The sequence below is a fragment of the Drosophila novamexicana genome, unplaced genomic scaffold (genome assembly GCF_003285875.2).
Source record: "Drosophila novamexicana strain 15010-1031.04,08,12 unplaced genomic scaffold, DnovRS2.1 tig00000024-arrow-pilon, whole genome shotgun sequence".
In the NCBI taxonomy this organism is placed as follows: Eukaryota; Metazoa; Arthropoda; class Insecta; order Diptera; family Drosophilidae; genus Drosophila; species Drosophila novamexicana.
In genome coordinates this window covers 1,878,279-1,904,612 of record NW_020824768.1, presented here as the reverse complement: position 1 = coordinate 1,904,612, position 26,334 = coordinate 1,878,279, and the positions used below count along the sequence as shown (strand labels likewise).

The following is a 26,334-nucleotide window of genomic DNA, read 5'->3' as shown; positions in this document are numbered from 1 at the left end:
ATTAACATGCTTAGCAAAGCTTTCGGCTGCAGTCGCTCCGCAACTCGAGAATAAGCTTTTTATTGCCTAGTCAGCAGCAACAACAACAGCAAAGGCGAAAAGCTACGCAAATAGTTGGAAGAAAAAAAAATGCGTTTGACTTGCGCTCTTTGGGGCTTTGACTCAACAAAGGCGTCGCGACAAGGTGCAAAGAGTTGATCGGTTCAGCCGTTGCGTGGGCGCGCAGGGGGGGGGGGACGGGGCGATAGGGTAGCCATAGCTGATAGAGCGCCGGCGTCTTTGGCTTTGTCTACATTGTTGTTGCTTATTTACTGCGTAAATATGTTTCTCTAGCGCGCCTGCTCTTACTTAAGCGCTTGCCCATGTTGTTCTTGTTGTTGCTGTTAGCTTTTGCATTGTAGTAGTAGTTGTTGTCATACATACGCACACAGCATGTTTGTATGTAGTTAGGTATGTATTTATTTATGTCTGTGTGTATTCGTGAGCGTTTGTGTGTGTGTGTGTTTGCATCGTGACCTTCTCACACTGTCATGGCTACGTATAAAAATTGTATAAAAATAAAAGCTTTCGTTTTATAATTTGTATGCAGCTCCATGCGTGTGAGTGTGTGCGTGCGTATAGAACATAGACGACTCGTGCCTTTGCGACAACAACAACAACAACAACAACAACAACAAGAACGATTGTTTTTCATTGAACAAAATATTATTTATGTTCCGCTCAAGATCGCATTTTTAGCTAGAGCTTCAAATTATAGTTGTTGCCTTTCGTCTGCTTCTGCTTCTGCTTCTTCTTCTTCATCTTGCTGTTGTTGTTGCTGAGCTTTGCAACACTTGTCACAGCCACTTCCGACAGTGTTGTATAAGAGATTATTTCGGTTATGGCGGCTTGTTAGAATTGAACGCCAGCTCGCGTCGAGCAGGTGTTGAAAGATTTTGCAGATGTTTCAAGGTCATTCGCCAGATGTTGTTTATGTTAGCTTCAAGTTGTATTATTATTATAAATTTGTATTTTTTTTATGGCAAATAGTTAAGATTTTGCGGTTAGGGTGTTTGCCAGTCGGGCAAATTTTTGTTAATTTACATAGAGCGTGTCGAGCGTCCTTTAACTAATTAAGCTAACTTTTGTTCGTTGCCAACTATTTAACACTTGAGTCACACAAATTAAATTTATCAAAAAAAATATAAACAATTTAGCAAGTGGGCAATTCGTAACCTTCCTCCAAATGATTTTTCTCCAGTTTTTAACCGCACAAAAGGCGAAAATAGAAAAAAAAAATAAAAATAGTTGCATGGCAAGTCGATTTTTTTCTATTTCACTTTATGTTTTATTTGTTTTTTTGTTTGTTTGTTGTAACCTTCTGTTCTGATCGATTCAAGTTTAAGGTCGAATACAGACCCCCCACTTCCCCCCTTCCCTCACCCCTGTCTAGACAACAGACCCAGACTAGACGACCCTTGAGTCGCTAATGCCCACTAATGTGGTTGTGCAGGGTGTTTCGCTGTTGTTGTTGTTGTTGTTGTTGTTGTTGTTACAGGTTGCCCGCCCAAGGGCGTAGCTAATGTTGTTGTTGCACGCACCTTTGTGGCCTATCACAAACAAACACTTACACACACTCACACACACACACACTCGCACACAGACGCGCGCGCTTGAGACTCAGGTAATTTAAAAGCCGAGCCTATTTTGCTTTAAATCTCGAACAAATGGATCGTCTAACAGTCGTGTCTCGATATGCTATGCGATTTAACGGTAGATTTGTAATCGAATTGGTAATGAGTAAATTTTTATTACACGTAACCAATTGATTGGACGGTGCTAGAGGCACAGATCATTGGAATTTGCCTACATCACACACACACACACACACACACACACACACACACACACACACACACGCAAATACACATACGCACATGTCGAAGGTTAAAAGTTAATTAGAGCACAGGCACAAAGAAAACAAAGAAAAGTCTAATGCAAATATCTATAAAAATATTTCAAGTGTTGGAAAATGCACAAAATATTCAAAGTTTACTTCAAGGACATTTCAGGCAGTGAATTAATTAACAAACCTTATATTAAACGTTAAACTGAGACAATTTTTGAATATGTTGAAATGGTTTTAAGTATTATAATTAACCTTCGCTATCTTGATTAATCTGCCAGCTTGTGTGCAGAGACTGAGACTAAGAATTGTTTTAAAATATGATGACAAAACTATGAAAAACTAACAAAGAACTGAGCGCGAATTGCATTTGAAATAAATTTCATGAAATAAACATAAATTCATATGCTAAATGGAAAATTTATGCACTGCCATAAACAGTGCGATTCGAGCGGCATAAGAATTAAGACAACAGGCAAGGCACACACACACACACACACATGTACATAATGTGAATATAATAGAGAACATAGAAAAATCTTAAGTGTCGCACAAATAGCTGACGCGCCTTTAGTTGCTGTTGTTGTTGTTGTTGTTGTTGTTGTTGTTAAACTGTAAATTCAAAATGAAATACATAATGCTATAAAAACGGAATAGTCAAGCGCTACTAACCTTAGACAAAAACAAAAAGCAAAAGGCATGTATCTAACTACAAAATGTATGTTTCTATGTCTGTTAGCCGCTGCACACATACTTGTGTGTGTGTGTGTGTGTATAAAATACGCAACCTTCAAAAAATCTAACAAAGCAAACTTGTTCAATAGTCATATGCGTATCAGGAAGTCAACATTTCAAGGATTGACTCATTGAAAAGTCGAATGCGACGGCGGCGGCGACGACGGCAGCAGCAGCAGCAGCAGCAACAACAACAACAATAACAGAAACAAGTTAGTCGCTAGTCGCACACACACATGCGCGCACCCATACACACAGAAACAAAGACACTTGCATTAGACGAAAACTTTGAAAAGCGCGCCGGCAAAATGCAGTGCAAAAAATATTTACAGTAAAGCACACACACATACACAGACGCAGCGCTCTGAGATCACTTGCAATTGCTGCACTGGCTGCCGCTCTCTCGCTCTCTCTCACACACACACACGCACACAGCAGCAGCAGCGGCAAGAGTGTGTTGAGCTTTTATGAGCATGCAGTTGCATGCATTCGCTTAAAGTGCGCTCTTTCGAGCGCAGCTCTCTTACGTTAAGCGCTGACTTCATTCAACGGTGCTGCCGCTGCCGCTGCTGCTGCTGCTGCTGCTGTGTTGCTGTGCTGCATTGTTAAATAAAAAGTGCAAATACCGTAAGATTTGGTTTTGCTGTTGCTTTTGTTTGTCGTCGCTGCCGATGCACCGTTGCAACAATTTTACTTTTCATTGTGAAATGATTTAAAAACCAAAAGCTATATTATGCATGAGGTAATTCGCAAAATGGGGAATTGCCACGCGCGCGCCTTTTTCAAAAAGAACGTACACATTAATTATGTATTATGTGTGTATGTAAATGGAGCATGAATGTTATATGATAAAGAGCTTCAGCTTGACCATGCTTGAAAAGTTCAATATGTGAACCTTCAACCTGTGTGTTCGCTAGTTGAGGGCCCAAGCAAAAGTCGCTCAGGTTCACTGCTCACATTCAAGGCGCTCACATATACACACACACACATGCACATGTACGTATTTTAACCTAGCCCACGGCAACACTTCTGTCGCCGCGTACGAATTTAATTTCAATAACGCGATTACTTCTTCAAAAAAGCAAAAAGCAAAAGCGCAAAACTTCAATTGAAATTCGTGCCGTCGATCGCACGGAAGGTCGTTGCATTAAAAATAAGAGTTTAATGACCAAGGAAACTTTTTGCCGAAATATGAAACAAAAGCCAACAACAATGACGCTGCGTAAGCTGCACCAGCAGCAGCAGCAGCAACAACAACAGCAGCAGCAGCAGCAGCAGCCTTTCGCAGTGCGCCCACAACTTACGACGCGCACTCGCACTCCGCGCTCCTTTCATGGCAGCAACAGCAACAACAACAACAACAGCAGCAGCAGCAGCAGCACTTGGGAAAGGTCAACGAACAACATTGCCTCCGTCGGTCAAAAGCAGAGTTCACACGTACACAGACAAACGCACACATGCAAGCCGCGCACACAAGCACACACACACATGCACACACACGCACACAAATGCATTGTGAAGCGGCGCAGCGAAGAGCAACAAAATCCAACGGCAACGGCTGGCAAAATTTTTGTTTTGCTTTTGCTTTCGCGTTGAGTGAAGTGAAATGAGTGCAAAGTGAAGTGAAGTGAAGTGAAGTGAGTGAGTGAGTTGGTCGAGTGCGCCAAAGCTGCAGCCTTGTGCAGCGGCAGATTGATTGCCTTTTGGCAATGACTCAAGCGGCTGACTAATTAATTATTTATTAATTGTTACTCACTATTGAGCCAATTCCATGCAGCACAGGGCCAAGCGACGCTTACGCCTACGCCCACGCGAGCAGCGCACGCAGCAGATGCAGCAGACGCAGCAGACGCAGCGGCAGCTCGGCAATTCATTCACTTTTGTAAACTTAAATAAAAGCGCTGCTGCGTGCTGCCAGCGCTGACGCTGGCGCTGCAGCTGTGCTGCCGACGCGTCGCGAGATCAACGCACTTTGTGTGCGTTTGTGTGTGTGTGTGTGTGTGTGTGTGTTGATCCCACGAAACAATTTGCCGTTTAATGCACCCAAAAAAAAATATGCGCAAAATAAAACAAAAAGCAAAACAAACAAAACAAAATGTGCAGCGACTCAATGCAATGACTCAAGCGCAAGGCGAATTATTTGAGCGGGTTTTTTTTTTTTTGAGTGCAATTTATGCATTTCATATTTAACGGATTTGCATGCACAGTTTTCACTTTTTCTTTTGCTTTATTTATTATTTCAATAATATTTTATTGCACTTGCAAGCAAGTTTTCTTAATGCAAGCAATAAAAAAAGGAAATATCAAAAATATATAAATTCAACGAAAGTTGCGCGTTGCCAAAAAAAAATAATGAAAACACAAGAAGAAATATATAACAAGAGCCAAGGCAAAAATAATGCAACATGGAAAATTGCAAAAGCAACAAAAACAACACACAAAACACACCAAAAATTCCTGCCCAGCGAGACGGGGAGGGGGGGGGGGGGGGGGGGGACGAACGCCTCGGATACAAACACAATGCACTTGGCCAATGGCCAAGTTGGAGACAGGCTGGGAGCTGGGAGCTGCAGCTGGAGCTGGGCTGGAGCTGGAGCCGCGGATCGAGGTACTAAACTTGTTTGAAAGTTGCAACTGTCGATTAGGCAACTGCAACAAGAGCAGCAGCAGCAGCAGCAGCAGGGGGAGAGGGTGGCGAGGAGAGGCATTTGCAAATGTTTGGTAAACTTGAAAATGATGGCCAACATTTTGAGCAAAATAAAAACGAAATGTATTAAGCGAAATGAGATCAAAGAGAAAAGCCTTCAAAAGTACCAAGTGCAAAAGGGCTGGGAATTTATTTTAGAACGTGCTCAAGCAAATTTCCCAACCCGTCTGATTCTAACTGTAATTAGGGATATTTTGAGCAAAGTCAATTTTGATTGAAATTTGATAACTTTAACGAAATTTGTAGAAAATCTAATAAGTTTTCTATTTTTAAAGTTATAGTGAAAGATAAATGTCCTAGTTAAACATATTACATATATCTCATATCTATATGGTAAAAGTTTTGTTAACATTTTGCAAGTAAAGGACTTTTTTAATGGGAAATTTGATTATGTTATAAAAAGGAAATTATGGCAATGTATTTATATTTTTATACATAATATAAAATATATATAAACTATTGTAAAAAAAAATATAAATAATATAAAAAATATATATTTTTTTTACTTTTATTTCAACAGATCTTATATGTATTTTTGCTTTAAGCAATCAGAGCAACTGGAAAAACACGTATTCGTATATAAATAAATGCGATATATAGCCAAAAGTTATTCCGATTTTACAAGAAACAAACTTAAATTCCGATTAAGCTCAGTAAATAATATAATAATAATAATATTTATTTATTAGAGAATGAACTAATTAAATGAGAATATTGGGAGCATTGCACGCGAATAGCTATTAAATATATTTACAGATTAACATTTAGCACAATCATCTAAATTGAACGAAACAAAAAACAGAGAAAGAAGAAGAAGAAGATCTGTTGCCAAGCACTGGGCTTAGCTTTAGGATCTGCACCCTGCCCCTTCCCTCCCCTCCGCCCTCGCAAAGCGAAAGTGCGCAGCTCGCGGCGAGATTACGAATTCGCTGCAAATGCGATTGGCCCCAAAAAATAAGCAAAGCCAAGCAAGAGAAAAAAAAACTCAAAATCAAAAGTGCATGCTGCTGCTGCTGCTGCTGCTGCAGTTGCATTTGCTGCAGGACATAAAACAACGAAATTTCACATTGAATGCGACGCCGCAAACGCAAATAAACATCAGCAGCAGCAGCAACAACAACAACAACAACAACAGCGCGCACAGCAAACATTTGAAGATGCCCCGCACCATGGACAGGGCCATAAAACTGGCCGAGCCTCAAGCCCCCAACCATGCCCATGCCCAACATGCCAGGCAACATTAGAAAACTGCAACAGCAGCAGCCGCAGCCGCAGCCAAAGCAGCGGCAGCGACAGCGACAGCGGCAGCGGCAACAATAACAAATACAGTAAAACTGCAGCGAATGAAGCAAATGAACGAGCAGCGTCGACGCCACTGACGCAGTCACAGTTGACGTCGCGCCGCTGTCGACGCTGACGTCGAGTGTATGCATCAAAAAACAGACAGTAAATCTGATTGTTTGGGGTAATTGAACTTTCTTAAGAAATTGCGACATGTACACTTTGAAAAGCTCTGGATTTGCGAGCAGCAGCGCCAGCCGCGGCAGCTGTAGCAGCAGCAGCAGCAGCAGCAGCGGCAGCGGCAGCAGAGGCAGCAGCACACAAATGTACGCCAATGACCGAGTTCGGGTGAAAGACCTTCGATAACCATCATCATCATCATTCGCAGAGCAGCAACGGCAACATCATTAGCGAGTCCGAGTCGTTCGCAGCGTAGTCATTGCACTAGCTGCCAGCCAGTCAGCCAGCAAAACAAAAACAAAGCAATACACACAGAGCGACAGAAAGAGAGAGAGTGAGAGCGAGAGCGCGCGAGAGTGAACGCGCGCGCAAAAAAGAGCGCTGCGTTTTGGCATAAGAGCAAAAGTGCCAAAGAGTTGTTGGGGCCTGAAATGCAGCAGGCACAATTTCATTGAACTAAATTTAGCAGTGTGCGTGTAAAAGCGCCAAAGAGTAACAGCACGCGATGCAGCTCTCTCGCACGTTCTCACTGCTCACACACACACACACACACTGGCACGAATACTAAAACAAAAGCGCGGGAGTTGTTTTGCTCTTGCTATGCTGCTCTGGCCTATTGCTATTGCATTTTTGCATGTGCATTTGATGTTAGTTTTTATTGTTATTGCATTTGCAATTTCGAGGTGCCATGGCAAGACCTCAACTAAGGCTAAATTTGTTTTGTTGTTGTTGTTTGTGTTGTTGTATTTGTGTGCGTGTGTGTGTGTGCGCGCGATAATAGTGTGCTACAGGCGCTGCCGCATTTGGGGGCTATTGAGATAGGCGCGCGCGATTTGATCAGCGCCGCTCAAACTATGAAAGCCTTGGGGCGGCATTAAGTGCGGCGCGTGTAACAGTTTGACAAGCGCATGTGTGCCGCTCAAACTGTACGCGGCATTTTACAGTTCTAACAAATGCCTGAAATATTGCGCATACGACGCGTTGTGCATGCATAAACATTGCACTGTTGTGTTTTTATTTGTACATTTGTTTACATTTTATACGTTAATTAAATTAATTTTATATGTGCCTGTCATTTCTAGAATATTACAGAATTCATACTAAAAATAACTGCGCAGCGTGTGAGTAAGACAGAGAGAGAGACAGATAGAGAGAGCGAGCAAGAGGACCTGATATTTGGGCATAAAGTGAACGTACTCGCACTCACAGCTGGACGCGTCAATGCACGCTGACGTCGCAGTCGCTGCCAAAGCAATGACACTGATCCTGGCGTTGAACTCTGACGACACAGGGCCGCTTCCGGCGGTGGCAGCAGAGTCGAGGTAACAACAACAACAAGAACGGCAATTAATTTCAGTTTCGTTTTCGTTGCTTGATTCTACGCGGCAACGGCTTAGTTAGCCTCCACTTCAGGTTGCTGTTAATTATTATGCTCGAAGCTTTTTGGGCAAGGTCATTAAGCAGCAGAAACAACAACAACAGCAACAACAGCAACGGGCATTAAAATAAAATAAGAAGAGAAGAGCGCAAAATAAAACGCTGCTGCTGCTGCCGCTGCCGCTGCTGACTGCGACGGCGACGGCGACAGCAACTTCTGGCCCAGCGACTTCTACTCTACGTTTCTTTATGCTTTAGTTCGGCTCGTTCATACGGTCTTAATCAAGGTGAGTAACCTTGGCCTTATTTTCGAGCAGCGCACTCTTTGCCTCTGTCTGCGTCTGTCTGTGTGTGTGTGTGTGTGTGTGCGCTCACGCATTGCCAAAAAAAAAAAAAAGCTAGCCACGGCGCTCACCGAAAGCGTCGCTCACGAAGGCACACACAGTGCGAGAGAGGGAGAGGGCGAACGGCAACTGTTGCTGCTGCTGGCATTGCGGAAGGTCATGATTTTTTCGGCTGCCTATGTGCATGTGTGTGCGTGTGTATGAGTGTGTGCGACTCGCTGGCATTTGCCGAAACTGAAGCTGAATGTGAATGTGAATTTGATTTTCGGGCGCCTTAAGCCGCAGCTTGACGCAGGCAGAACTTTGCCGAAGCTTAAGCTTTTTTTCTTCTTCTCATGAGTGTAGAGCAACGCTTGGTCGACTATTTTGGTGTGTTGTAAAACTGTTCAAAAATCTTGCCCTAAGCACGTGCTGTGCAACTTGCTGAGGCCTACTAAGCACACACGCACACACATGTGTGTGCGCGTAGCTGTGTGTCTCAAGCATGCATAATCAAGAGCTTGGCTTGCACTTGGCCTTGACGAGCGCCGTTTCGTGGTCACCTTGAACCTCAATGTGCCGAATGTTGTCTGCGTTGTTGTGGGGGCAGCAGCTTCACAAAAAAACAAAAAACGAAACGAATTCAAAACCGAAAACTGATCCGCAGTTTTGCGTCGAGTTAGCAGTATGTGCTTTTTGCTAGGTTTCGCGACGTACGTACGTATTTTGATGTTGAGCTTGCCGCAAGCAGCGGCAACAAGCAATACCATTTAAATGCTGCCTGAAACAATAAATTGGTCGGTCGCAGACCTACAACAAAACCCAAACGTGACTTCAGGCTAAACACAGACAGATTCTGCCCCACCCCCCTCCCCACCCTTCTCACTCTCTCTCTCTCTCGCTTTAACTTTAAGTTGATGCGTCTGCGATGGCATGGATTATATTTTTGTTAGAACTAGTTTTCGTCTGGCTGAGGCATTTTCAAGGCCGTTGGCTTCTAACCCTAAACACAAATCCAGCTGTTTGTTGGCTGCACACTTGACGTATACGTAATAATTTCTAAGGTTGCGCTTTATCAAGCATACGCCACGCTGTACGCTGTACGCTTATCATTCGGCCAAGTTAACGCTTGGACAAATATGTTGCCCAAAAAAAAAAAACTTGTGTCGCAGCTGCTTGCACGGGGAATTACCTATCAAGTATCTGAGCTGACATGTTCATAAGAATAAATACATATATATAACTGCTCTTCTCTGCGCATCTCAAGAAATGGAAACCTTGCGAATGCGTCTGCTCAAAACGGGTTTGATTAAAATATAAAAAAACAATAGCATTCAGTTAAAAGCGAAATAGACAAAAATTGACAAAATATGCACATTTGAAGTAGCTTGCGTTATTTGTTCTCGCGTTCCACTAATCCCAAGCCCCAAACTAATTGCTTTCTTATCGAACAAAGTCCACAATTGGCAGCAGATATCATGCCACAAAAACTATTTATGGAGCAAATTTTATAAGCTGACAAGAAATGCTGAATGGCTTACGATTAATACTAATTAAATGAAAGGTATCTGTAAACATTTAGAAAAGAAAAGACTTTGTTAGCAGATGAAATATATTTGTCTTAACAATATTATTTGCATTGATTATTATTTGAGGAAAATTATGAAAATTGAACGATTTGAATTTGGATTTATATTTTTAGCCTATTTAAATTGCTTTTAGCTTTCCAATTTTTACAATGAATGAAACGCCCATTGCTCAATTTAGAAAAAACAACAACAACAACAATTGAAACAGTATCGAATGCCCGCACAATTACAACTGCATAAGGTTTGTACTACAATAATAAGCATGCACACACACACACACACACACACACACACACACATGCATGCATGCATGCACATGTGCATTTGTTGCCGACATCGGCGGCAACATGCTTAGTATATATTTTGAATGGTTGCGCTTTATATTGGCCTCCGAATGTGTCTAGCTTCAATAGCAGGCCAGGGTCATGCGACACCGGGGAGGAAAAACTGACGCGAACTGACGCGAGGCACACACACACACACAAACACAGGCACAAGTCCATGTGTGTGTGTGTCCGTTATCGGAAGAAAACGCCAAAAGCTTTACAGCAGCGTGTTTGCGAACACACACACACACACACATACACACACACACAGGCGCACAAAGGCAGAGCGCGCCAATCCAAAGGCAACAAAAACAACAACAACGGCAAAATACGCGCTCGCGTTCATTGCCTTTCGTTTAGATCGCGCTCTCTTTGGCAAGCTCCTGCTCGCTCTCTTATGCTTGAGCATTAGAAGAGCAACAATAACAAAAGAACAGCAGCCATATGCAAAGGCGCTAATTGATTGACTACGAACTGAATAGCAGAACTGCAAGGGAAACGAAAGAAGCAGGAGAGAGGGAGAAGAAGAAGCAGGAGGAAGAGGAGGAGGGGGATTAGTAGAAGAGCTGAAGCACAGGAGCACTCGAGCCAATCGGCCAATCGGCAACAATCACAACAAACGGTAAAATCTCTCGCCAGGCGCCTTTTGTCATGTCTCATTTGATATTTTGAGGGTTTTTTGTTTTTGATTCGCATTTGGGTTTTGCTTGCTTGATTGTGAGGCTGGTCAGTGTTGGTAATCGTCAGCGAATTCGTGGTGAAATCGAATTGTGACCTGCTGCACGCGAGCGAAGTGACCTTTCAGGGAAGTAGAAAGCGTAGCTGAGTCCGTATAGCAAAAATGTAAATTAATTAGATGAAATATGGGAATTTGTCATATTTAAACGTTCAAATCAAATAACCTATTTGCTTATGTATGTACATATATGCTCATACAGTTAACAGTGTTGACAACTATATTTATAATATGAGTTGCGTTTTGGCAAAGAAAGGTGTGACCAATCAGTGCTAATATTGAAATCCATATTCTTATTGAAAACTGCCAAAACTCTTATAAAAATAATTGGATTGCTTGCACGAATAGCTAATAATCGCATAAAAATTATCAAATTATTATATATTAGACGATATATTGAAAAAAAAACTATAAATTAAATTAGATAATATTTAATTGCCAATACTTTTGTGCGCGAAAACAAATGTAAGACAAACAAAATGAAGGATTTCTAGAGCTTTCTGTTGTTAAATACTTTTGAATAGGTCAAAAAAAAAACACAATTAAATTTAACAAAACTAAAAAAATAATGAATAATTATTAAAAAAAATTAATATTTCTAATTGAAATAAACTACATAAGTTAAAAATAATAATAAAATAAGAAATTAGCATAAAATTAAATATATATAAATCAGTTTCTCATATAATTATTCTCATATTAAAAACAAAAAAATAAAGAAAAAAAATAAAAAAATATTTATTTAAACAAGCTTATTTTATCATCTGATGTTAAAAATATATATTTTTATTGGTTTTTTTGCATATCAAGAATAAATTTACTTAAAAATTGTTTATTTAAATCTTTAAAGAATATCGAACTTGCGCATATTTCCAGAAAATAACAACTCACATTGTCTCCAAAAAACTGAAAAAATATCAAATAACTTTGACGAGCATTTCTTGATTCGAGATCTGAGAGTCTGCCGCTTGATCTCGGCTTGAATTTGTATTTTTTATAATTTATTGGCTCGTCACTTTCGTGTCGAAGGTCGCACCCATCATTTGCATTGCCAATATTTGGTTATACGTCTCGATTAGCCATATTAAAACGCAAAACTTAATCGACATAAGCATAAATAATATAAGAAACAACAACAACAACAACAAAAAAACTCAACATTTGCGCTGTTGTTAGCAGTTTTTATAGCTTCTTTTGTATCGAATTTTAATTATTGGTAAATTGTAATTTTCAAGCCGAAAAAGTGGGACATTGCTCTAGCTCTGACACTACGATCCAAGCTGTAATTCGAGTCGTCCACGAGAAGCAGCCCATACCCTTCCCCTTCCCCTCCCCCCCCCTCGCTCACCACTACCAATCCCTCAAAGAAAAAAGCAGTCCATCAATTTGTTGCAAAATGGAAATTCGGCAAATTCGGAAAAACTCGAATGAATCATGGCTCAAATTCGAGCAGCAACTGGTTTTAAATATAAGATTTAATCAAAATAATTAACTCAATATTAATTATAGTTAGAAGAATTGTTTAAGCTTTAGTTCGTTTAATAATATGTTATAAAAAATACTAAAAATTATAATACTTTCTTTGTAAGAATTTCCTGCTGTTCAGTTCGAGAGGAACTGCAAATAATACCCGTATATATATACATATATATATATATTATATATATAATATCCGCGTATATATACATTTTCTACAGTTTAGATGAATCATTCCATTCACCAATGCACATATGTAGTCGCTAAATGCACTCACACATCAATTTGTATCTGAGTATTTGCTGATATTTTCCTGAACTTTCATGCATATATCACGCACACACACACACACACACACACACACACACACACACACACACACATGCATATGTATGTTTGTGATGACGAAATGTGAGCATAGAAAGCTTTTTTTTTTGCGTTTGCCACTTGCGAATTGCTTCCTGCATTTTGTTTTGCACTTGTTTTGCCCCCCCCCCCCCCCCCCCCCCCCCCCCCAACTCACCCCTCCATTTGGCAAACTCTGGCATAATGCAACACTGGATTATTTACCGAGTTGAATTCTAAATATGCCCAAACGGCGCACGCTGCGTATGCGCAATATGTACCGTTAGAGCTGTGGCTTTTGCTTACCATTTGAAACAGAAGTAATCCAATTTGGGGTATATCCATTATGTTTCCAGTTAGAATGCGATGACTTTTTGTTTTTTTTTTTTTGTTTATCTTTTGATTAACGGTTGCACTTTTTTTTTTTTTTTGTTTAGCAGCTACAAATGGCTGCTGGGCAAATATTTGCATATGAAAACAATTGTAAATATTGCGTATATGTGCATTTAGAATCTACAACAACAATACTACTACTACTAATAATAATAATAATAATAACACTTTCGAGGCACTCTGCGGAAATCGCTGTTGGGCAGTGTGGGCGATGTCAAAATACAATTACACAAGACTCTTGCCAATTGCGTGGCATTTTGGCAGTGAATTCAGATACAACTCAGATTCCGATTCAGATCAGGAATCAGATTTAACTCTAATGAGCACACAGACACACACAAATACACTATATGCGGCACACATATTTCACTTGTAACGCATTTTAATTCAACTTATTTACGACGGCAAATTTTTGTTAAGACGAGGACGATGCGTTAGCCCGGCTAACTGTCAGTTGGTTTGGTTTTTGAGCGCGGGGGGGTGGTGGTGGGTTGTGAACGGGTTAGACGGCAGCAACGCGCGCGTTTTGACGCTGCGTTAACAATTACGTTTGGCGATTGGATTTTGTTGTTGTTTTTGTATTTGATTTGATTTGATTTTTTGGGGCGAAGGTTTTTTTTTTATATGTGTAGCTGCTGTGATCGAATGTGTTGCCCAGTTCGTTCGGAATTTGCGACCGTCCGTTACAGCAGTCAGATGAAGACTAAACGCAAGCGAACGCGTTATTTTTGCACACAGCAGTGCACTGAGACACACCAACACACACATACACACACAGGCAAGCATTCACAGCGGCAGAGACACGCGCGCGGCCGCTCAAGTTCATGCTCTGAACTTCAAAGCTCAGTTACCTTCATGCACGTCGCTGCGCTTGTGTGTGTGAGCGCCAATGCGAGCGCGCTCGCAGATAGGCTGCGCGCGTGTGTATGTGTGCCAGAGAGAGAGAGAGTGAGAGAGGCGACAACAGCGTCAGCCGCATGATTAACTTTTGCTTTTGCACTTAAGAGAGCGCATTGCAATCGCAACGCGACGCTAAGAGAACAGCAAAAGAGAGAGCGTCAGTGTACAAAACCTTTTAATAGGCCTGCTTCAGAACATAACGAAAATGCATACAAAATATATAAAGCATGGTGTGAATAAACTTAAACGGCTTTTGTTATTTTTTACAAACTGCATGGAAACAAAAGCGTGCCTGGCGTGGCTTTCATTTTTGGATTTAATATGAACATGCACATATATATATAGATACATATATATGAGTGAGGGTATCTATGTCGTCTTCAAAGAGGTCGGTATCTTTGGCAGGCCAAACTCATCCGTTTCAATGGTGCTCTGCAAATGGCATTCGATTTGTATTATAATTGTTTAATTTTCTTTGCATGCTGCTACCTTTCCGGGCTTAACACTGTCGGCGCCTGGCTCTCTGTCTGGCGCTTCGGGCGCCTTAACAACATCGTCCAAGTAGCTGGAATCATCGTCCAGGGCCATTTCATCGCCCAAGGCATCCAGCTCGGCCTGCAGATCGTCATCATCCACCTCGGGCATGCCGTAGGTGCGGCCGAGCGCCTCCTGCACCTCATCGGCCTGCTCCAACATGTCGGCCATGTCGTCTTGTATGTCCTGCATAGATAACCGAGCGTGACAGGCCTTTAGCGTGTAAACAAAGTGAGGAAACGTACCTCAATTTGATCGATATTGATTTTTTTGTATTCAGTTTTCATTTGCTTGACTCCGTCCTTCATGGCGGCCACCGTGGCTTGAGTATCCTTGAGCGATTGGGCGGCATAGTTGGCCTGCTCCATGTTGAAGGACTGATTGCGCAGAGATTCGGCTTGTTGCTCATAGCTGCAAAAAGACGCAATAAATATTTGGGCCTGGCTGGGGATTGATAACAATTACGCCTTCTTTTGTTTGAGCACACGCAGCGCCCTTTGTTTAACTGAGTTTTTCGCTGGAGATTCGCGCATTTTGCTCATTTGTTCGCGATATTTACGCAGTTCTGTCTCCAGCTTCGCAATCTTCTCCTCAATATTTGCGGCCCTCGCGTCCACCTGCAATGGATATATTCATAGAGTTAAACGACTTTTGGGGATTCACAGTGTTACTTACGCCTGAAATGCAGTCATTTAGACTTGGTCCGGGCTCCTTGGGCTTTCCACGTCCAAAAAGTCGGTTCATTTTGTGCTTTGCGGTTGTATTTAACAAAAACTTGAACAATTTAACGCGAATTTTGTTTGATGACTAATTTTCTGATTCTTGCTTAAGTTGTAAACATCTGAGCAGTAAATTGTTATCGATAGGCAACGCAAATATCGCATGCAGCGAAAATATCGAACATGTTTGTCAGCCCTGGCACGCAACTCATACTAATCGCATAGAGTATATATAATATATATAAGAGCTGTTACGAATGTATTTACGTAATGTTGTCTCTTATAATATATTTAAAAAATTAAGCACATATTTGCAATAAAATATGTAAGCACATGATATTAATAATATATATATACTTAAAATCGATTAGTGTTCATCGCAAGTGTTTAACTGTTCGCCATCTCTAGGAAAATGCATAAACTATTAGAGTTGTGCATTTTAGTTCAATTGAACGCACACGCTCAGTAGTTTTATTTTTTATTTATAAAAAGCGAACGTAATGTGCATCATTTCCGACATTGTTTTGCCGACATGCGAGTTGATTTGACTAAGCTAACAAGTAAATAAATAAATAAATTAAGGAAACACAAAAACACGACAGCTTAGCTGTAACAAACACAATTATTTAAACGAACCGAATGAGCGCGAATCGGCGAACAGGTTCCTTTTGCTCGTTCGTTCGAACTAATTGAAAGACAACTCTACTATAAAAGCAGACAGATTGTTGCAGCATCCAGCAATATTTATTGGGAGCTAAGTTTGTGCGCAGCGCGTCAAGTGAAAAATGCATTGAAAATGCTTCAGGTGCATGGTTTTGGTTTTTCATATTTGAAACGCTGATGAAATGAAAGTTGCAAATCTAACAAAAAAATATATACATAGAGCACAGCAGCGCCGTAAAGTGCGTAATTAAATAATTGTCTGCCATGCTGTTGTGTGTGTGCGTGTGTCTGTGTGACGGCATTCATTAAATTTCGCGAAAATTCAATATTTGCACAGACGCCCAGCGTCGACGTCGTACGTGTGCGCGTCCCATTGACGTCACAGCCGCTGCGCGTCAGCTGTTAAAGTGACACCCACGCCGTGCACCCACACCCCCCTCCCCTCCCTCTTCAGCACACAAACATGCTGCAGCTTGTTGCAAGCGAGTGAACAAATTCGTTGAAACAATATGGATAGCTCCATGTACTATAAATCTCTGCGCGACAGCGCTGCCGCTGCCGCAAAGGCGGTCACAGAGGCCGCTGTCGACGTCAGCAGCAGCAGCGCCGCAACGCCACGCGTCGAGGATGGCAGCGTCTCCATGGACAACTTCTACCCGGCTCTGGTGCAGTGCTTTGGCATAATCATATGCGGGTAAGTCAAAACCTCAAGCATGCCGCCCACGCATTGATTTCATCTCTGCACCTTGACCTTTGACTGACATCTGTGTGTGTGCGTGTGTGTGGGTGTGTGTGGGTGGCTTTGTTCCTGTTCGTTATCATGTTTTGTGCTCTCGCTTCTTGCTAGTTTTTGGCTTTGGTTTGTGGTTTGTCATTGTTTATTTGTCACGCGCTCGTTCAATGACCGGTTTAGAGTGTTAATTGATGGCGATTTTGAATTTCCTTGATTTCTGAGCCAATGTGCAGCAGCAGGAGATATTTTGAGCACTCACTTCTATTGGGGAATGCACGACTCTTAGATACCCAATAAAAGCATGCCAACATTCAGCTAGACACACACACATACACACACACGCACGCACGCAACTGTACTTTCTCTTCCCTTTGGCCGCAAGCTATGCATGGCAAATTTGCTCTTGCTTAAGCTCGATGCCTAAAGTCCGATCACACCGAATTTTTGAGCATTTTTATGTGGCATTCAAAAAGATATGTATTAAAGAAAACTATTCTCGATATTTGTCATGGCTTTTTACTTGTGCAATTTCTGCTTGGTAATCTTTATAATAAAAATTCATCAAATATGTGGGTTTTTTCTTTTCTTAGCCGTGTTTTCATTTATGCATTACATTTACCCCTTAGTCATACAGGTCGTTGGCACATTGCATGGTTATTCCCTTCCGTTGCATACTGCAAAAATGAGTCAGCAATTTAGAGAGTTTTGCATTTCTATCACATGCCAAGTTAATATTAGAACTTTTGTTAGCTACGTTTTTTTTAACAGCAGCAATTTAATGTCACGCACGTTTTTTTTTTTTTTATCAAGTGTTTGTTTATTAATTGTCTCAAATCTAGGCCATAAATCGTGGGCAATTTTTTTGCTCAGGCAAGCGTGAAGCGTTAAAATTGCTGTCAACTTTTAAATGCCAGTCTAAAATCAAATCAAATTATGCAAATAAACAACAATTACAAAGCACAGGCAACAACAAACAACAATATCGACAAAAAAAACCTTAATACTAGCGCAATTTCCATGCTACACTAAAGGCTATTGCGAAATATTCGCGCTTAATTAGTAATTACAATAAGCGAAAGTAAAACGTTTAGAGAGTGCGATAAAAATATAAACAACACACACACAAACACACACACACACACATTTAAACAATTACAATTGACCTTGCAGCGTTGCCAGTAAACAAAATCGATCAACTTCGATTGATGCAATGTCTAACAATTATGTAATCGACAATCGACTGACAATGCAATTACGTATGTATATATACATGCATATATTTGTTTAAATATATATGTACATGGATACAGTGATAACTCGAATTGAGCATTTATCCATTCGAGAGATATTCCTAAAAGACAACTAATAGAATTGTAAATATTTTATTTGCTTTCTTGACTGATTTATTCCGTTTTGAAAGCGTTTTACAATACTGGCTCTGTGGAAGGGGAGATATTTTCCTAAGATAAGAATTTAAATATTGCGATTGTAATCTTCTCTGTAAGAGCTTTATAACGATAACTTTCTGTGCTTTTCAATACTGACCTTGTGTAAGGAGAAAAATATTCTTAAGTGAGGCCAGATAAGAATACAGTTTAAACATTCGATAGCATTCATGAATGTTCAAATCTTTTTTAAAGCTTTATAACACTCGTTTTGCGAAAAAATAGATATTTTTCTAAAATATATTTTACACAACAATTGAAATATTGCGTTTGGACTCTTTGGGCATTTTTAAAGCGTTTTTCAACACTGGCCACATGAAAACAGATATATCCTAAAATATTCTATATGAATAAAATTACATATGGCGATTGCACAATTAGGATCTTAAAGCGCTTAAACAAAACTGGCTTTGTAAAAGGCGTTTTGCACTCTGCATTTGCCTATTTTGTATCTTGAGGCGCTTGCCAACACTGATTTTGTGAAAGACAGAGATGATCTAGGGGGATAACTGGATGTCTGATAGAAATTAAAATATGGCGAACACAGTTCCGACTGTTGTTTTTGTAGCGTTTTTCAACACTGATCTTGTAAAAGAACCGACAAAAATGAAATGAAAGCAATTGAATATTAAAATTGATTTCCGCTAGACAACTTATTTGCTTGAGGCACTATTAAATAATATGATGTATATTGATTATAAAGAATATGAATATAGCTAAAATATAATTAAATAAGTAAATATATAAATATGAATAAGTATTTGATTTAAGGTTACGTTCAAAGAGAAAGAAATTTCCTAGACAGATAAGATTTGCTGCTGTTGCATTAGATTTGCTGCTGAGTTTAGTTAATACCTTTATGTGAACAAATCTAAACCAAATTTGTTTGATAATTAAGATGAAATTTGAAACTAGTTAGAGTTAAAAAAGTATTAAAATTAAAGACTTATATTTAAAGGTTAATTATTGAAAATAGTCGAGGTCTGGAACTGTTTAAAATGGTTTGTTAAACATTTGAATTTAACTATTTGCCACTTTAAACTAATTACAAAAGCAATTAGCCGCCTGTTTGAGTGCTGACTGTGCTTATGATTATATTTACATTAGTTCATGTAAGTTGTATTTAATTTTTTGTTCGTTTTGCTTAAATGCATGCTCAGCTGTTTTAAATGCTGATAGATGCAATGCGCTGCTGTCTTATAAACAATTTCAGTTGCCATTTGCGTAACTGTTCCATCGAGCAATTAAACAACAATCATTTATTTTGCCTAGCCAATGCTCTGTTGTTCTGTTCTGTTCTGTTGCGAGAACGGCAAACGTGCATTAAAATGATATTTTGATTGCAATTAAAGTTAATTCGTTGTCTAATCCAATTAAAAGAACTGCATAACTTTTATTGTAATTGACTGGCGACTGGCTAACAAATTTGCCTTTACTCATCCAGCAATTGTCACAAATAAGTTAATAAAATGTTAAACACATTCCGAATTGAGTCTAGGAAATAACCCAAGCACATTTTGCATAGTAGCTAAAAAACAACAAACAATTTAATCTGTACAGCTGTGTGTTTTTTACGGGCCTGCCACATGCGTCTATATATTTATATATGTATATATGTAGATGTGGAGCAATCTCTGGGTCTGGCTGCATAGTTCAAGCTATTGACCAGGCACGTGACGTGCCCCTCATCACATGCTCTCGGTCCAATTGGATGGCAGCGAGACACTTGTGTATTGAAATTATTTGTGCAAATGCAGATTGTTGTGGACTGCAGCAAAATTCCCACCCGAAATTCCATTAATTAAAGAGTATACGAATTTCGACTATGGCCTAGTTGTATTTCATGCTTGTTTGTACAACAGATACAGTTGTTCGCTTGTTATCAGCCCACACGGCGACAAACAAAAACAAACTACGCACAACAACTGTTGTGATAAATTCTCAAAACTTGTTTCAAACACGTGAAGCTCTCGCTGGAACATCTAGAAATTGGCACAGAGCGGCAGTTCAATTAATAACTGGATCATATCTATAAAAACACAAGTTGCTAAAATTAAACAAAACAAGCTAGAAAAAGCTAGCTGCAGCACACCGAAGCATTAATACGCTTGCGACCATTTGTCGAGCATGTTAAAAATATCCTGGAAAATAGAATATTTTGCCATAGAAAAACTCATTTTCCAATCGATTCATTATATAGATCTATATAAAATAGCAGTGCGATCTTGATAAGATGTGTCTCATATATATATATATAAAACTAGTTTGCTCAAGTAGTACTTGTACTATGTACTAGTACTTGAGTGCCCGACTAGGGGATACCCTAAATCTTCTACAAATTGAAAGCTTTAAAATAAAAGATACTTGATCTTATTATACTATTATAGAAACTAAATGAAACTATTCATGAGAATCAAGTATACGGAAATTCGCTCTTCAGCCTGTTACATACATTTGCACGCAAACAATATACCCTTCTAACCCAGTTTGTATGGGCTTAGGGTATACAAATGACACATTTTATGTCTGTTTGCTACCTGTTGGCTTTCAGAAATACAATCCTGATTATCTTCGGTATTTATAGTCCGATCTATATGCAATTTTCAAGGCAAGCGAATGATAGACAAAGCACAAGGCTTGGCCTATAAAAATGAGAGTTGTTTTTGAGTTTTTGGATGATTGACTGGAGGTATCTAAAAAGTGAACTATTTCTATATGAGAACCAAGACTGTCCTAATCTGAAATATCTCATATTCATCTCTGCAAGCTAAAAACATAATAACTCACGCACACGCTTTTTCTGATCTCAATCCCCCACAATATGGAAAATGTTTTGTTAAATAACATCTTTCATTCATTATCTGGTCGATATAAAAGTACCAGGCTTTAAAGTTGGGCTTAAAATATGTTTTTAATACCTAAAATCAGGAAGTCTCGTCAGTTTGACGGGCTTAATCGACTCAGCTGTCGGAAATGCCCGTACCTGCCTGTTACAACTGCAATATACCCTGTTTTGTTTTTTTTTGTTGTCTCGACTGCTCGGTGATTCAGTAAAGTACAGAAAGTTGCGCAGTTTATAAAAAAGAGAACTTTCTGTGCTTCACACCAAAACATGAAATAAACCAGACAAGATAAGTACGTGAGGGCCTCATAAATCGTCCATCAAACGTTGTTGTTTTGCTGAGGTCAGGTTTTTTATATTTTATTTGTTTTTTTTTGGGGGGGAAGTACTCCAGTTAGCCAGGGAACGAGCTCTGCGAAGGCTGTTGCATATTGATTTTGGAATATTGGGCGGAACAAGCACAAACGCAACAATAACAAGATTTTGAAATGCAAAAACTGGTTGTTAGGTTTTTTATTTTAATATTATTGTTATTAAAAACTTTTGTTGTGACAAGATCACGTGTTGCTTTTGTTGCATGTCGACGCCTAACTGCAGGTTGTTTTATGGAAATGTATTAAGTTGAAAGTTCCGCATATATAGAAAATATATATTTAAATGCACGCACATTTCAGTCAGACGAAGTGAAGGGGTGTGTCCCATACGCAATTAAATAACAAGCTAAATGTTTATCTGGTTTTCTTTCACTTTGCAGCTATGTAGCCGGTCGATTTAAGATAATCAGCAATGCGGAAACAAAGGGATTGGCCACGTTTGTGGGCACCTTTGCCCTGCCCTCGCTCATATTTCTGTCGCTGGTGGAGCTCAATTGGCGCGCCGTCAACTGGACCTTTATGCTGGCCATGCTCATCTCCAAGGCGATTGTCTTCTTTGCCGTGCTCATCATTTGCCTGCTGGTGGCGCGACCTCTGAACTATGCCCGCGCCGGCCTAATGGCCATTTTCTGCACGCAGAGCAACGACTTTGCCATTGGCTATCCCATAGGTAAGCCGAATCCTAGTTATTGTTATTCACAACTAAACGCGTTCGATTTGTTTTTAGTTATGGCTCTCTATAAGGATGTGCATCCGGAGTATGCCTCGTATTTGTATCTGATGGCGCCCATTTCGTTGGCCATACTCAATCCCATTGGCTTGGTGCTCATGGAGATTAGCAAGATCATCAAAAACAAGGAGGAGGTCAGCCGCAATCCGCCGCTCTGCCCGGAAACCTGCCCCGCCGAGCAGCTGAGCAAGCAGCGTCGTTGCCTCGGCGAGCACACAATACTCGTCTGGAACACGATCAAGTCGCTGTTCTTCAATCCCTTGCTGCTGATGACACTGCTCGGCGTTGGAGCTGGCTTTCTGTTTCCCAAGGGTCTGCCCGAGATGGTGGCCAGTGTGCTGCGCGTCTTTGGCCAGAGCTTCTCGGCCACGGCGCTCTTTCTGCTCGGCCTCAAGATTGTCGGTGGCGGCACGGGCGCAGAACGCAAAACCATGGGCATGGGCCTGCTGTTGCCCAGCGTGCTTATCCTGGTCAAAATGTGAGTTGCAAACACAACAACAAATGTACTTGACATAATCAATAACTGTCTGTTTATAGCTTGGTGCTGCCGCTGGTCTGCCGTCAGACTGTCAACATTATACAGGCTGGCGCCAACTTCAATGACACCACGGAGCTGAGCACCTTTGGTTTTCTCTATGGCACTTTTCCGGCGGCGCCCGGCGCCTTTGTCATTGCCACGCAGTACAACGTGGAAGTGGAACTGGTGGGCAGCATTCACACCCTAAATACCTCAAGAAAAGCAAATTAATTTGTTATATATTTTATAGATTGCTCGCAGCATGGTTTTGTGCACGTTTATCTCGGCGCCGCTTATGTTCATATCTGCCAAGATGATATCGTTGACCAATTTAAAGCCCTTGGACTATTTGCACGAGCTGGACGCGTTCTCCTTTGACATAAGCGTTGCGGGCGCGGCAGCTTGCTGCTGGATGCTGACGCTGTTGATTGTGACCAAACGCTTTAAGCGCATGCCGCAGCGCATCACAGCCTGTCTGGTGTTGTCACAGGTAAGGCCACTCAATGTCATCCCAATGGAACGTATTTGAAACAAGTTTTCTTTTCCCCAGCTAATGTGCTGCATTGGCGTCATACTCTGGTCAAAGCTGGACCATGTGGAGCGCTGGCCTCTGTACTTGCAATTCTTTCTGTTCAACATTGGCACCTACAGCTCGCGTCTGTGGACGGCGCTTCTGGCCATAACGCTGCTCTTCCTGCAGTGTCGCAGCCTGTGCTTTGTGCTAAAGCTGTGGCCCTATATGGTAATGCCTTTGACTTTAGCAAATGATGCACATCTATTAACAGATTTATATCTGTTTAGCTGGTCTTTGCCTGGGGCGTGCCGGCGCTCATCTCCGGCCTGCTGATTGCTTTCGACTCGAAATCCATGCCCAGCGAGAAACAGAATCCCAGCTTTCAATACGGCAATGCGCAAGCGGCCATTGCAGTTTTTCTGCTCGTCATGTGCTTTATAGGTGCGTATTTTCTCTGCTTTGTTTAACTCAAATAACAATTTGATGATAAAAATTAAGAATTTGACGCGTTATGACAGCTTGACATGCGGCTACATGTGGCAAGCTTACAATGATGCACCCAAAGTTTTCAATCTGAATCCAAATTTGGCATAACCCAAGTTTTCCTTGGTTGTTCGAAATCTAATCTAATTGCTTTTACAGTTACCGTGGGCTGCCTCGTGCTGCATCAGCGCTACAAGAAGCGCTACGAAAAATACCTGACATATTCGCGTGAGTTATCCAATCCGGATTCGGGTATGCAGCCTGCTTATTTCTTGCGTTCACAAAAAGTTAATTCATCTTTAATTTCTAGCATCTGATTTGCACTCGACTGTTTCAACGGCCAATTTGTTAGCCAACACGGATCGTGCCTCGCTCAGACAGAGCGTGCGCACGACTTCATACTCATCCTCGTCCGATGATGATGAAATGATAACCACGACTGTTGTGCCGGAGAACATTGTCAATGGTGGCTGCAATTCGGGCAACGGCACTTGTTGTTCCACGTCAACGGTAACCACGCCCACAACAACATCTACTGTCGTTATGGACATAGAGGATCTGTTGAATCGCAGTAGACAACGCAACGTTATGAAAGATTTGGATAAAATTGATAGTGCGCCCGCAACTGAAACGTAAGCTTGGAGTTTGTTTTAATTCCGAGTCAGCTGTTTGATGTTGGTTCTGTTTTATTTCGTTTGGTTGCAGCCACATGTGCAGCAGCTCGTACAACTGCGGCCCGAGCACCTCGCGTCAGAGCTGCCACAATATCATAGAACGGTATGAGGAGCAGACGCGCAGCGGGCTGGAGCCGTTGGAGCATACGAGCGACTCCGATGAGCATCAAACACTGAAGCACACAATCCTATTGATCATATTGCTTTGCTCGATGTTTGTCGGCCTGGCCGTGTCCATTTGGACGCTGGTCATGGAGGGCATGTCGGGCATCTATCTGGAGTTGAGTTTCCTCGATGCGTTCCTCAACTTTGGACAGGGTCTGATTGTGTTGGCTGTGTTTATCAGTGACACGGGCGAGCTGCTGATGCCGCTAATCAAGTTCTGGCGCAAAATATGGTAAGTCTTGACTTAAATACGATTTTTAAAGCCGTCATTAATGACATGCTCTATAGGTATGGCGCCAATGTCGTCAGCTTGCCCCACTGGTCGAATCTGCGTCCCGAAACCAAACAAATATGCGAACAATTTCGCAATCATCACTTGGAGAACTGCAAAAAGGATATTGCCAAGGACAGACGGTGAGCGTTGGGATTATCCCTCTATTCCCTTATCAATTATTTATTATCTAATCTTCTTCCCACTCCGCTTAACAGATGGCGCATTCGTGTCTATCGCAAGGTGTTCTATGGCAGCGAATTTGTCAGCTGGCTTATTGAGGTGGGCCTCTCCAAGGATCGCATGGAGGCCGTGCACTATGCACGTCATCTTGTTGACGGTCGCGTACTGCGACATATTAATAATGTTTATCATTTCGAGGATAAACAATTGCTTTATAATTTCTGCAGTCGCATCTAGGCGACAAAATGTGGAAAATGCAACGACGCCAAATTTTAGTTCGTTTATTTGTTTATTATGACTAAGTGAGAATATTGTAATTTGTGTGCTGTGATTGTACGCTGTGGGGGGGAGGTTAGCACAACACTCTCGCCCACACACACACATACACATGCACGCACACTTGTACCGACAGCCAAGTATCCAGTGTGTGTGCGTGTGTGTTTGTCTGTATTTGTGTTTAGGGGAATTTGTTTAATGTCTATTTATACAAACGATTAATTTGCTTTGACATTTGTTTACACAATAAGTAGTTAGTTAATTTAGTAGCTAAAGTTTTGAGCTATAGTGCAATAGTCTAGATCATAAACAAATAACCAAAATAATTTGCTAAATAACGAAGAAGCTTCTGTGTCACAAGCTAACGACATAAATACTGTGCATAAAACATGTGAAACCATATACAAATTTATAATTAAAAGCAAATGCATATATATCCTAAATTGTATGCAGAATACGCATGCACACATAAATATATCGATATATATGTATATATACTAAAATATATACCTCATGCCTGAAGGCGCCAAAAACAAAAATTACAAATGCATTTGTGTCGCCTCCGTGTTTTTCAATTTGTGGCATTTTGTTTTTAGCTCCAGTTTGTTTGGGCGCGCTTCTAAATCATTTGCATTTTACACAGATACATTTATGCACAAATATATATATATATATATATATATATATATATATATACATTGTTTATCTATAGTTATATCTACATTTTGTGGGCCCATGTCATCTTTTTTTTTGTTTTGTATTTTGCCCGTTTTGGTTTTGCACGCGTTTAACAATTTGCGGCTGCGTGCTTGTAATTCCAATTGGCTTTAATTCCGGCCCGCTTTAATGGGCGCAATACTTGACTTTGGGAGGCTCTATTGATAAAATGTTAATTGTAAGAGACAAGCGACTTATCGAGCCATTAAAATGCCGCTGATGATGCCCAATGTTTTGATAT

At 40.8% G+C, this 26,334-nt stretch overlaps 2 protein-coding genes across 3 annotated transcripts; one reads left to right on the top strand and one right to left on the bottom strand.

Moving 5' to 3' along the window:
- Window positions 1-14,411: 14,411 nt before the first annotated feature.
- On the bottom strand, window positions 14,412-15,625 carry LOC115771067 (charged multivesicular body protein 5). Its single transcript, XM_030716619.1, has 5 exons — window positions 15,463-15,625; window positions 15,253-15,404; window positions 15,033-15,198; window positions 14,743-14,973; window positions 14,412-14,685 (listed from the first exon to the last, which is right to left on the bottom strand). The coding sequence occupies exons 1-5, from the start codon at window positions 15,529-15,531 to the stop codon at window positions 14,623-14,625; spliced, it is 681 nt and encodes a 226-aa protein (XP_030572479.1). The 5' UTR covers window positions 15,532-15,625; the 3' UTR covers window positions 14,412-14,622.
- A 625-nt stretch (window positions 15,626-16,250) lies between these two features.
- On the top strand, window positions 16,251-25,923 carry LOC115771047 (integral membrane protein GPR155). Of its 2 annotated transcripts, none has more exons than XM_030716588.1 (12): window positions 16,251-16,863; window positions 21,944-22,233; window positions 22,291-22,771; window positions 22,831-22,996; window positions 23,061-23,300; window positions 23,361-23,552; window positions 23,612-23,765; window positions 23,967-24,035; window positions 24,118-24,439; window positions 24,513-24,878; window positions 24,935-25,060; window positions 25,136-25,923. In XM_030716588.1, exons 1-12 carry the CDS (start codon window positions 16,679-16,681, stop codon window positions 25,335-25,337), a joined length of 2,793 nt encoding a protein of 930 aa, XP_030572448.1. In that variant the 5' UTR covers window positions 16,251-16,678; the 3' UTR covers window positions 25,338-25,923. The 2 variants fall into 2 exon arrangements, with proteins under 2 accessions (XP_030572448.1, XP_030572446.1); XM_030716586.1 differs by having other exon boundaries at window positions 23,967-24,059.
- Window positions 25,924-26,334: the final 411 nt, after the last annotated feature.

What these genes read in the sequence shown, in the direction of transcription:
- LOC115771067 (XM_030716619.1), bottom strand. Translation starts at nt 15,531, where the DNA reads ATGAACCGACTTTTTGGACGTGGAAAGCCCAAGGAGCCCGGACCAAGT. An exon ending in GTGCTCAAACAAAAGAAGGC is followed by an intron (nt 15,199 to 15,252) that starts GTAATTGTTATC and finishes GTCTTTTTGCAG; the next exon opens with CTATGAGCAACAAGCCGAAT. An exon ending in ACAGTGTTAAGCCCGGAAAG is followed by an intron (nt 14,686 to 14,742) that starts GTAGCAGCATGC and finishes TGCCATTTGCAG; the next exon opens with AGCACCATTGAAACGGATGA.
- LOC115771047 (XM_030716586.1), top strand. Translation starts at nt 16,679, where the DNA reads ATGGATAGCTCCATGTACTATAAATCTCTGCGCGACAGCGCTGCCGCT. An exon ending in TGCCATTGGCTATCCCATAG is followed by an intron (nt 22,234 to 22,290) that starts GTAAGCCGAATC and finishes ATTTGTTTTTAG; the next exon opens with TTATGGCTCTCTATAAGGAT. An exon ending in GATATTGCCAAGGACAGACG is followed by an intron (nt 25,061 to 25,135) that starts GTGAGCGTTGGG and finishes TCCGCTTAACAG; the next exon opens with ATGGCGCATTCGTGTCTATC.